Raw genomic sequence first — 13,344 nt, 5'->3', positions numbered from 1 at the left:
GGGGGGGGGGCTAATTGAAGGAAGAGAACACCGGGGGACAGATTACAAAAGTACCTGGAATAATTCTTTAGTTAGCTGCGATTCGTCTTTAAAGTATTAACATTGGGAGCCAATAATTCATCATTAAATAAATAGCTTATAATCAATGTTGTTCTATTCAGATTTTTTTTTTCCCCTCTTCTCTTAAACTTCCCTGAAATGATGTGCTCAGCCTTGACAGAATTTGTTCTTAGCTGAGTTCCTCTTTAATGCTGTCAGACCTGCCAGGAAAGAGATCTACTTGTAAACGGAGGGTTTCCTGTGTACGTAAGACAGGGGGAGAAGAAACGTAAATTGTGTCAGAGCTGCAGATATTTCTCACTCTGACATAACAGTTTCACAAGTTTTGAAATGGACAATTTCTGTGAAACCATTTGCATTTTTTCTGAGAGACCTGAAAAAAGGGGGACACCCCACTGGTTGTGACTTTACTTTTTGTAAGAAGTACCTTTTCATAGTGTACGGTCAGGGCCGTGAGTGAACTCAAGGGAAATCGCTAAACACAGATGAAATAGTGTTTTACCTGCCAAAAGTAATTCTGTCCATTTAATATTAAGATTTACAGCCCTGCTGGACAACCTGGTGAACTGATTTTTCTAGTAAGGTTAAACAACATAACTTGGTCATTTACCTGCCCCTAGTCTGTGATTGGATGGTAAAGCAGCAGGAATAAGCTGATTAGGTCATCCCCTACTCTTTCCTCCTGTCGGCATGCTCCTGGTCTGCACATGTAAATGCAGGAAAACGAATTTGTCCAAGCACTGCTTCTCTATCACTCAATGCTGATGTACAAGGAATAATAAGGCTAAAACTGCCTAAAAAGAAGGTAAAATAACATCACATGACCAGCTAAGTAATATGTGTACCAATCCCGGGCTGTGTTATCAGTCAGGTATGTGTCTATGCTGATGTTAAACCTGCAGCATGGAGTAATAGAGACCCGGCTTCAATATAAGAGATTCTGATCCCTACTCTACACGCAGAGATCGTGATGATTGAAGGAAATTTAACCATATGCTGGCTTAGAAAATTGGCCGGCATGGATTTTTTTGCTTGTCCTGTTTAGTTGCCTATTATTTGATTCTTTTCTCTTTGCAGAGAGTAATTGAAGGCCAAGCAGAAAAACTGAAGGATTTGGATAAGGAAATCCGGAACCTTCGTCAGACTGGGGAAGATGCAGATAATATAAAGACCTCTCTGGAGTCACTACAGGCCCGACTGACCCAATTGGAGACCATAAGTAAGACTGCTGCCGCATGGAATCCTGGTAAGGACAACCAGAGGATCTTATCCTTTACCAACTTTTTACAGTTGGTTAGATCTTTTTCTGGGTTACTATTGTGGTTTGGGTTCATGTTGGTGGGATTCACCCCCTCCAATTGTTCTCGTAGGCACCTTGCTCCTTGTTGTGTCTACAGGAAAGGAAGTGAAAACCCCACAATGGGATGCAATTGGCAAAAACTCAACGGGGCCTGCCAAAAAAAAAAAAAATTGGCTTTAGAAATATTTTAACTTTGGTATTCACAATACTTTGGTCAAAATTGTAGACTGTCAATTCTTGTATGGTCCAATCAACTGCTAGTATATTTGGTTACTGTGCATATCTGTCCAAAAGGTTCACCACCTTGCAGAGCTACATTTCCTAGAGAATGCTCATCATCCAACATTTCTAGATGTTCCTCTTCCATGGTTTTATCCACCGGCCATTACGTCAGTTCTGTGTCCTTGCAGCCCTCTTGTGACTTGTTGATGGAACCACAATGGGGAACTTCTGACGCATGGGGAAATAGGAAAAGCTGAAAATATTTTTGGTTTACCTTTATTCACATGCAATATGATGCTTTCCAATTCAATGTTTGGAAACTTTCTTACTTTATTCTTTAGGTGTCCTGGAGACCCAAATTAATAGACATGACCAGATGTTGAGCGTTCACGACATCCGCTTGGCAGACATGGACCTCCGTTTCCAGGTCTTGGAGACCGCAAGCTACAACGGCATCTTGATCTGGAAAATCCGCGATTACAAAAGGCGGAAGCAAGAGGCTGTTATGGGAAAGACATTATCGTTGTATAGTCAGCCGTTCTACACCGGCTACTTTGGCTACAAGATGTGCGCCAGGGTGTACCTGAACGGAGACGGCATGGGGAAGAACACCCACTTATCATTGTTCTTCGTCATCATGAGGGGAGAGTATGATTCGCTGCTTCCATGGCCGTTCAAACAGAAAGTAAGTCTCATGTTAATGGACCAGGGACCGTCACGCCGCCACCTTGGCGACGCCTTCAAGCCGGATCCGAACAGCAGCAGCTTCAAGAAACCGACTGGGGAAATGAACATTGCCTCCGGGTGCCCTGTATTTGTCGCCCAGACTGTGCTAGAAAATGGGACGTACATAAAAGACGATACCATTTTTATTAAAGTCATAGTCGATACATCAGATTTGCCAGACCCTTGATAGTAGGCAGCGCCAAGTGCTGTTTTTAGAAGGAAAGAGCAGCTTGGGGTTTTTATACAATCTGTCTCGAAAACAGGTCCCCAGACTTGGAAGTGGACCCGTTGGTGCTGGAACCGAAACCAGAAGAAATCAAGGACCCCAAGGGGAGGGTCCAACGCACAAGACCGCGACATTCTGCGCAAAGTTAACCTCTTTATTGTTACACAGAGAATGTTGGAATTGTTAATGATTTGAAGAGTAGTTTCACCCTTGTGCTAACTGAGGTTTAAGTTGTAGGGTTTTATTTATTTATTTTTATAAAATTGGTTTTGCTCCAAGGTGGGAGGGGTGCGGTGGGGACAAAAATATACATAGTTTATGACAAATTTGCTCTGGGGGGTAGCAAACAGAATAGGGGTATATATATATTTTTTAAACTGTCCATAGTATTGAAGTTATTTTTGCAGTTATTTTCAGAAAAAAAGTACAGTACTGCATTTTGCTTACAATCTCTAGATAACATATGCGAGAGTATTGGAGAGTAATGACACCCAAGAACATAAATGTAATATGTTACAGCTCACCGGCCCTCAGATGTGGTAGCTACATTAGTTTTCTGTTTAAGTACAGAAAATACCTGGTAATCTTGCCAGAAATACAATGACGGAATTACCAGGAAGCATAAAATAATGTGATCTTTTCTATGAAGAAAGGCAGAACATGTGACTGCTATACTTCACCCCATAGATAATGTTTAGGGAGTGAATCTTGTCACCATACGGTGGTGTGTTATTCATGAAATCACCAGATTCAACCTGATAACACTAATGCAGTCATGACATCTAAGGCCTGGTAGAAACATATGACATTTCTTTGTTTTTGGGGTGGAAATAAGCTTTTGCCAAACACGAGCCCCTGAGATGCAAAGGGCAAACATTGATTGTTCATGGCCAAACTACATGGTAGCACAAACTGCACCTAATCCCTTGCTTACCGCTACCATATGGCTTGAGTGATAAACACTCCAATGTTTAACATTAGGGCTATGAACAGGGACTAAATATTGTCCCAAACCAGCAGCATTGTGCATTAGAATGACTTTGTTGTTGAACACAAAAAAGCCCATGAAATGTTCATTGCATCTCTTTCAAATAAATGTAAAAGTACTTTATGCCTATTACAACAGAGCATATTTGATGTAAAATCTGGTCCTGAGGGTAGACGATCAAGTCGCACCAATGACTGGCTGTCAATTATCCCAATGAAGGGAACTGCACCAGATTCTTCTCATGTTCTTAATAGACATAGGAACTTTTACTGGTTGCAAAAAAAAAACTTCTTGTAGAGTTTTAGGTTTACTTGGCATTAAAAGGAGATTATAGAAAAAAAGAAAAATGTTATTTTTATACACCTAGGGGGGTTCTATTAAACTTTACCCAGTTGTCCCAGTGACTGGGCAATGGAAACTTTTGTCCCAGTTTTCATTGCCATTTTCACCAATGTCCACGTACCACAAAAACCCACATAATTCCATGACTACCAATATTACTTTTTCAGTTAACATTATCTATTGTTTTTCATTACTACTGGTGATTATGAAAAAACACACAAAGTAGCAGATTGGTTGCAGCTACTACAGCGATTCATCTTTCGCAATTAGAGATGAGAGAATCGATTCGTCTGGTGATTTCAGCTGTTGACACGGCGCAAGGAGCGTTTTTGAATCATCAGAATATTTCCATGCAGGTTTATCTGATCTGCAAAGAATCGCGCAGTTCAACACAGGCCATTGCGGATTGCAATTGTTCGCAAAGCCTGTGTATCTGCTTGCCCGATTCCCGGATGGGTTGGTTCATCTCTGGTCGTAATATTTCACTTTTGAAATGTAAAGCAGCTCCATGATGTCGTAGGTTATGACACAATTACCAGTTATTACATATCAAGATCATTCTTCGATGCTGTGCATCATTGCCTTTTCGCCATATCACCCTAAACTAGGGCATCTGTCTGTTGAACTGTCAGGTTCTCAATAAATTCAAATGAAGTTTCTCACTCTGCATTCAAATGATTCACCCGCCATTTGTGTGATATTGCATTTCATCTGTTCTAAATGTCATATTGTGAGAAAGGGCAGAAAAGGTTTTGTTTTGTTGTAATCACCTGTTTTGTTCATTCATATTTCTAAAAGTCTTAAATGACCTAAATTCTGCCATTTAAGAGCAAAAAAGCTCTAAAAAGTTTAAATTGAATGGGTCTGATTTTAAAGTAGAACATTAGTAGTTGGCAGCCCCCCATCCCCTAATTACTCCCCAGGTTCCAGTCACATCTTCTAGTTGATGTCATTAGGCCTCCCTGGGAAAGCCGATGATCCCCAATCTTGCAAGAAGTTCCTCTGGCACTTTGGAAAACATTTCAAGAATTTGGTATCACCTGCATTTCCAGGAACCCAATAAATTCATTTTTACCTAGAGGTGCCTTTTTGGATCCTGGGGTGTCACGTGAGACTTTTTTTAGTTATCACCTAAAATTGACCCCAAACCCTCTGCAGTCTGCAGAGGCTGAATATGATATTGATGGGGAAAAAGAAGGAACCATGAAGAGCCTGAGGGGTAATATGAGGGGTGCTAGTCTACAGTTTGCTCATGAGAATGAGTGAATAATTTTCTTTTTTCCTCTGTATGGTGAAAAATACTATTTGCAAAGTCGTTGCTGTGTGTGTGTGTATGTGACATTCAGTCCAAGCTATAACCAACAGGCAACAACCCTAGAAGTGGCTTAAAGTTTATGTAAAGGAAAAAAAAAGTTTTGGATAAAGGGAAGGAAGGGTTAAACCCTCTTTCAATTTCTGCTAAGGAGATTCACCCATTTATTTGGCCTGCTAACAAATCATCACCAAGACAAAAAGTGTGAATAAATCCAACATTTATTTATTAATATTACCAATTATTTAGTTATTGTCATTGAATTAGAAAATTCGGCATCCGTTCTAAAGACGACTATCTGGGATGAAGATGTTTTAATTTGGAAAGATCTTATGTCATTTTCTGCTGCATCTTCGGGGCAGGAAGTAAAGGGAAATCTCCCAAGCGAGATGCAGACAGTCTGATGGGAATTTTCCCCTTTCCTTGATATATCCAAACTACATTAAAAAAAAACCTATACATATACATTTCTGCAATATATACCATGCCTGAAATTTATTCTGTTGTGCTACAGGCCGCCCCTCCACTCATCTTTATGTTATATTGGAGAGGTATTGTGCAGACATGCAAAGGAAAACTTGTAGGTTTGAGGGCTGACAACATTGATTGGGATCACAGGTAGTGTTGTCAGCTCATTGAATATCTGGTTGATCTCCAGGTATTTTGATGCACTTACAGTGGCATGGAAGAGACAAAACCTGGTAAATGTGCATGTATTACAGATAGGAACTGAACATACACTTATAGTACCAGAGATCTGTTAGTGAATACTTCAAAGAATTTAAAGGGATTTATTGATAAGGTCCATAGTGGATTAAATTGTTTGTAGTTTAGGAGCAGCTCACTATAAAGTGGGGGCTGCCTAGGAAAAGTTAAAAAAAAAAAATCAACTTTGCAATATTTATCAATTTATATTTTGTTTACTGAATACTCTAAAAAGTATTGTACACACATTGTCTTATTTTTCTATGTATTTACATGTGTTTGATTAGGTTTATAGCTGCATCTCCAGCCTATCTCTGTACCTGGCAATGAATGTTGATGGGAGTACAGTGATGTACTTTGGTGCCTCTGAGTTTATCTGTATCAAAAACTAAGGGGACCGTTTACTTTTGGAAATGTCTTATTAATCAATCAGTTCATAGGTTATTGCTGATATTATTATCAGCATATGTAAAAAGCTTTTTCTGCTATAGGAATCAAAGTGCATAGTCTCTTATCAAAGTACTAATCAGGTCCAACCCTGCTTAGCTTCCAGGATCCGATGAGATCTATGTATGTGGGAGCAAACAGAAAATATAGGGAGAACATATAGTTAGTGTCTTGGCTGACATTCAAACCTTGCGACCTCTTAAAGTGAATCTAATCTCAAAAATAAAAAAAGTCACCAGGAGGTGGTAACTGATTTACGAAGGAGCCATGCAATGGCACCTGGTGGCTTTTTGTTTTAAGCTCTACACCACACTTTAGAACTTTTTAACACTGGGGAACCCTTGAACCCTTGAAATACCTTTCATGTAATCAGGGAACCCCTTCTATAATTACTATATATACACAGTTCACAGTATATTAGTGTGGTGGTCAGTGGGTCTTTCATTGCTGGCCATTGGATAGAATGCCACCCTTACAAAGCCCCAAAAAATCATTGGTGTCACTTAAACTGGCCTGAGAGGCACAAACTGCCCATTGATCAAGGAATCCCTAGCAACTTCTGAAGGAAAACTAAGGTTCTTTAAAACCTTGGTTGAGAAACTGCTCCACACTATATGGCGCATGCTTGTTGCATAGGGTGCCAGCCGCCAAAGACAATGTAACTCCTGTGCACACACACAGTGGACTTCAAGAAAGCCTGCTGTGGAGCAGAAGGCAAAGATGGCACCATCCAAGGATGTAGTAATGACAAGTCACAGGAAGAGCATGAATAACTCTTCATGGCATACCAAAAGCTTCTATTTGATGTAAGGGTGAGCAGAAAGTGTGGAGAAATCTCCCCCAAAAAAGAAAGCATGAACCAATTAAATGCATGCGTAGGTTTACCTAAAACTATTGGAGACTGGACTTTAGTAAGGCATAGAAACAAGATTGTTTAGTTGGGGTTGTTGGTCAAAGGAAATTCATATAAACCTGATAGACGCATAATTGTGTCCACAGGCCTGAAAGGGGTACGAAGCTTGTAATTACAGGGCTTACCCAAGTTGTCAGTTTAACATCCAACTGTATTTCCCAACACAGCCCTGCATTCTTCTTTATTAAAAATTTTATAGCATCCATGTCCCCATGAAGGAAATTTCAAACCATTCCCATTCCTTGGGCAGGAGGAAAAAAAAATAAAATATATTCTATAGCAGCGGTCCCCAAACTGTGGTCGGGGAATATTGTGGTGGCCGTGCACAGGTCCGAGCCACAGAATATGTCTCCTGTATGCATCGCATGCTCAGGGTGGTCTCTGGACACAACCCACCTACTCTCCCATCGCATGCTCAGACCTATGATGGTAGAGAGTAGCCGGGTTCTGACATCATGAAGTCACTTTGGGGGAAGAATACAAATAGCCTTGTAATGGGGACACAGACCACAATAATATCATTAGTATCAACAACCCTTTCTCCTTTTCTGGTGATGGGGATATTCAGTAAACACTAAAATCCGATGGGGTACTGGCTTAAATTTCATATTGGCATTAAAAACCTGAAGGAAATTTGAATATACATATGGTATGATGGGATATTGTTCCCATATGTATGTAAAGATAGATTGATACGTTCTTCTTAAAATGATCTTCATTAGTTCAGACCTGCCTTTCTCAACATTTTTACCATGGGGGGCCCTTGAAATAACTTGCATGTCTTGGGGAACCCCTACGATAATGACTATATCCAGTATATTAGTGTGATGGTCAATGAGAAGAATGTCTCCCTTACAGATAGCCAAAATAATCATTGGTGTCAATTAAACTGCCAAAAGGCAGGAGGCAAAAATTACTGATTTCTCAAGGAACCCCTGGATGAACTATAGAGTTTCTCAACCCGTGATGAGAAACCTTGGCTTGGGCTCTCAGCTGAGAATTGGACCTAGTGATTTATTTGTTAAATCTAGTCATTTTTGGGACCATAAAGAATAATAAATCACAATGATAAGATTGATTAATAAAACATTACAAAAGATGGGTCCTCTTTCTATAGAAGACACTGCTTTGCCAATGCAGAATGAAGCTGCTATTTGTTAGGTTTCAGCCTTTCATTTAAACATAGATGTGTGCCTTCACTGGATCAGGAGGTGCCTGGGGATCATTGAGGTTCCCAATATATAATGGAGTGGCTGCAAATGATTTCTGAGTACAGAATGCCTTTTAGACCTTAATTGGCAATCTACATTATGATTACAGTGATCATTGCAGTGCCCATGACATGGTGCAAGCCAAAATGTTTGTATGTTTCTACATTGTCATTGCAAGTGATAGGAAGAGAAGCATACTCATTTCAGGTAGTGGATTAGAACTATATATAGTATATGATTTTGAATTGGCCTGATGTATTATTACCCTGGGCTGAAATATCCGTGTGTGTACAGTCAGTTGGTCAACACGTAGTTCTGCTGGTGTCCAGCAGCAATTGTGCTAATCTTTCAATAGCACGCCAAAATTTCTATATCTCTTCTTGAGCAGCCACCAATGGCCGAATTGCTCTCCATGTGTTTTCCAGAAAGTTTTTAGTGGTAATATTCCATTGCTTCTTCTTGTGCATTCCACGCCTCTCCATTATTATTAGAGGGTGATAGAATATGCACAGTCTTGTGTATGTCGATGGAAACATACACCATCTTGGTGAAGCCCTGGCACAGGTAAGTACATATCTCATAAGTCTCTCCTGTACATGGAACCTGTTACTTTACCTAGTATGAGCAAAACACTTCTCCTTAATGTTCACTTTGAAGAATTGATGACCTGTATGAGTAGAGGCCTTGATTTCTTGCACCCATTTGGGTCACCTATACCTCTCTTTACCTCCAGCAGCAAATGCTGACTGCAATGTGCACAGTTTTAGCGTCCTGTACCGATACACACCTCATTATAAAAACACTTCTTTATGTTCAGAATAAACTGGATGGCTGCTCTCTGGTGGCTGTTAGAAGCAACATAGCCAGTGTTTTATAGCAGCCAAGAAATGGCTCCATCTAAATACAGATTAGAGAAGGGAAACATTTCATCCTTGTTGTTCTGAGCAACTGGTCATTGCCTTTTTCACTTTCATACATAAAGCCAAAACTCTTAGTTATGCATTTTCCTAGGACAACAATGTTTACAGAACAAATGTATAGTAAATATACAGAAATATAACTGCCTGATGCTAAGAAGTGAATTGAAAGTGCAAGTTCACCTTCCGAACGTTGGTTGTGCATGGTGCAGTTTTTAATCACTTTGATTACCATTTAGGAAAATCGCCTGCCCTAAATAATGATTTAAAAAAAAAAAGAATGCATGGTAAGTAAATTGTACAGACAGATAGGCGGTCATAGGACCTACACCTAGAATCAAATTCTATCTCTGGTTCTGATACAAAGGTGAACTTGCACTTTAATATATTGTGTAAGTGTTGGTTTAGCCGTAACAATGGAGGAGAATCTAAATAAATCATAGTGAAAAGATAACATTTTATTTTTTTATACCGGTCACAATATATATTTCCTACTTTTTGTTGTGTGAAGCATGCTAGTTATTTTGTATGTGAACAGATAAATATATACTATATATAGATATATATGAAAACAGACTTATAGTTTCAAAGGAGTTTATTTTAAAATATGGAAATATTTTACTATCTTTGGACAGGTCGGGATGTAGGATTCCCCATTTGTAGGTTTAGGATCTGAAAACCATTGTGCCCTTTTCCTGCTTCCCTAACCAATGAGGAATCTAAAGTGCAGAGGTCAGTAGAACACAAGCAATTTTCCTGAGAGTTTCTTCCACTCCACATAAATTTCCCTTTCCCAAATTGTCAATGAAAGATTATTCAGCCCATGTTGGTATGAAAGAGGTACATGAATTATTGTTAAACCTTTGGAGTGGAATTTAATGGGACTTACAGGTTGAAATAGGACTTTCTACTGCCAGGTGGCAGATCAAGTAACTTTAAGTAACTTTTTTAATGGTTATAGTAGAGTCAGGGCTGTGTGAAGTCCGGGTCCCTTATGAGAAACTGGTTTGGGTTCTGCTGTAGATGGACCTGCAGTTCTTTTGTTCTCCGATTTCAGACCAAGGCTTGAACTTCACAAAGCTGTTGGCTTTGCTAATAATGCTAAGGAATGAAGGAATATAATTAATGAATGCCCATCTTCCATAAACAGAATTATTTTTTTGGGATGAATACCAGTTGATGGGTCATTTGAAAAGGTCATGTGATCTTTCTTCTGGGGCTCCTCTACCTTCCCCAACCATTTCAGGTGGGTATTTTGAGATTCTGTCCCCTTTGCCACTGCTTGTATCATCATGGTTTCCCAATGATACACTAGTTGGTGGGAGTAAGAAAGGGGTCAAAAAGTGAGGGATATCTAGGGCTATATTGGCAAATGTTTGGGACTACAATTTGCACAATTGAAATCCATTGTTTCTTGTGGGACCTTCATCATGTGTGACTACTCACTTGATGGAGCATTACAAATGGTGTCTACTTTGGTAAGGAAGGAATGCATTGGTTCATCAGCTGTTTCTCTCTGTTTGGGTTTTCCCAGTGCAGTAGGGGAGACAAAAAGGGGCAACAACTCCTTTCATTAATAAATGAGACTTTGTATAGCAGAGAGTTGGCCTTGGCCAATTGTGTTGGGTTCAGTTTAGCTCATTCTGGTCTAAATTGTTCTACCAAGGACCTGCACGTGTCTGTTAGCCCTCAATACAGTTTCATTGCGCTTTGTTTTACCCCTTGGTTCTCAAAGCCGTACATGGTGTCTCAACATCTTTAAAATAAAAATTAATTAGGATTTAGGCTCCATAATTTACTTATCAAATGCTAGAACTTCTGCAGCCCATCTTGATATGGACAGAGGTGAGGCTCCGTGCACCGACTGGGTGTCCAAGGCAAGGGGAACATTTAGTGAGCCAACAGTAATAAGCTTGGGCTTTGATGGCCTTGAGAGCAGATATGTTACCATTGAGACATCCATACCCATAGATCTGCATTCAGTGGCATTCTATAACCACCTGCTTCCTGTTCAGACCTGCCATCACAGTCCCTGGCAGAGGGAAGTCTTCCAGCACCAATTTCACCTGGGGCACTGAAATGTCATATGACTGAATGCCAAGAAATGCAGAGTGAAACAATACTAGAAGATGTAAACAGGTGGGTTGCAATAGCCATGTTCTTTAGAACCACCCACCTTTCACTATATACCCCAAACAGTGGTGTGCCCATGGCATACCTTGCATGGTTACATTTGTGAGCCCAGTCAATGGATTTCAGTCCGAGTCCAGGAGGTTATCACATGGCCACTAAGAGGAACTTCAAGACCAGCACAGGTACCTCCAGGCACTGCACCTCAATATTTCATGTGGTGCCCCTTGTTGAATATATTAAGTAGTCACTGTGGCATGCTTTATGTGCTAAGGCATCTTGACAATCTACACCCATCTTCTTACTTCACCAGGCCACCTTCAAGATATGTAAGGGCAGCAAAAAAGTCTAAGGTTGTGTTCCAAAGACTTTATGCCCCATTTCCAAAAGTGATACAGAACAAACCTGATTTTTGGCAATTTGGGACCTTGTCCCTTTTGGATGGTTTGCTGTATTACCATAATAATACTATAATATGTAAAACTATATTGAAGGATAAAATATGTTGAACATGAATTTATTGCCATCCTTAATGGCATAATGGATTGTTTCTCTGTTCCTAAATACCAATGTGGTATGTGGCCCGTTTTTTATACACTCCATGCAACTCCCTCATTGTAGTAGCTCATCCATGGACACTGATTCACTTTTGTGAGTTTTCTGAACTTTACGAGGAATCTGTGCTGGACACCGAAACAATATTCTGTGTCATTGATCGTGTTCTAAGCCAAGAGCATCTTATTCTTCCTTCCATACTGCACTGGGAAAAAAAAGAAGTTTTGTCCTCAGAAAGCCTTGATAGATAGGGCCTAAAGTGTACTTTATGTGATGCATGCTCCACATCACATGACATCAGTCATCGGTGCTCATTTTAGGTTTAAGCCAAAATCTGAAAAGCTCAACAGTCAGCAAAAATCTTTTAAAAACCAAAAGAAGATGAGATATGGATGCGTTGTGATGCGTGCATAAGTGAGAACGTTTTGTGTGTTCCGTGGGAAGAATTGATTCTTTCCTTTTGTTTTGTTAGTGATGTAATGCATCAAATTTTGCACATGTTCCAAGTTAAATTATTGTAAAATAAAAAGGGTCTCTGAATTCAGGCCCTTACAGCTAAAATCTGGGATAAGCAACTATTGTCTAAATACAAGAACTATGTGTATTCTTACTTGAATCTCAGTGTGCTTTGTGTATTTCTTCCAAATCTGTGCAGTAATCCAGCCTGAAACTTTGCCTTTGTGAAGGAGCTTCCTTTAATAAAAGACCGGCCACTGCTGCTCTCTTTTTGTGCAGGGTGTCTGGTCTTGTCTCCGCCCCTCTCCTATGGTTTTCTGCAGACAGCCTGTAGTGGGCGGAGTTGTCAGGACCCTCCCACAGCTCTTCTCACTGTGCGGGCTATATGCAGAACAGTGATGATGTCACTTTTCATTTCTTTTGGTAATATCTGGGTTTACAAAGGCATTTGGTGCACATCCTCTGCGACTATATACATACAATATAGGATATATTTTAATGAAAGTTTTCGTGCCTGGAGTTCAGCTTTAAGTTCTGTGTAATGTAAGTATTAAATTATCGTTAAAAGACGTATTTATAAAGTAATAAACGTTTGCAATGTTCTGTGCAATTGAATAAAATTGTTACCTGGCAGTTTTCTGCAAGCTGATGTATAATGACATAAATATTAAACAGCCTTTACACAAGTGTTTTCTTTATTGTATATCCCAATGATGACCTTGTCAATCTATGAGCGTATTTGGTAAAGAAGCAGAAACTGGGTGATGCACAGTGAGTGTGGTAAGTTTTCTTTAAAAAATAATTAGACTGCATTCTCAGTGATGTCACTGGTCT

At 39.8% G+C, this 13,344-nt stretch overlaps 1 protein-coding gene across 5 annotated transcripts in view; it reads left to right on the top strand.

The window, feature by feature from the left end:
* The window catches only part of TRAF3 (TNF receptor associated factor 3), a 74,653-nt gene extending 61,457 nt beyond the window's left edge, over positions 1-13,196 (top strand). For 4 of the 5 annotated variants that reach the window (XM_072428541.1, XM_072428544.1, XM_072428543.1 and 1 more), the window contains exons 10-11: positions 1,138-1,306; positions 1,924-13,196. In XM_072428541.1, coding sequence (XP_072284642.1) covers positions 1,138-1,306; positions 1,924-2,495 — 741 coding nt within the window. In that variant the 3' untranslated portion in view covers positions 2,496-13,196. Of the gene's footprint in view, positions 1-1,137; positions 1,567-1,923 lie in introns of those variants that run through there. The other variant, XM_072428545.1, reaches the window with a different exon arrangement.
* The last annotated feature ends 148 nt before the right edge of the window (positions 13,197-13,344 follow it).

Source organism: Pyxicephalus adspersus, chromosome 12 (assembly GCF_032062135.1).
Source record: "Pyxicephalus adspersus chromosome 12, UCB_Pads_2.0, whole genome shotgun sequence".
Taxonomy (NCBI): Eukaryota; Metazoa; Chordata; class Amphibia; order Anura; family Pyxicephalidae; genus Pyxicephalus; species Pyxicephalus adspersus.
Note: the sequence above shows the minus strand (reverse complement) of the source record. Positions and strands in the feature narration are given on the sequence as shown.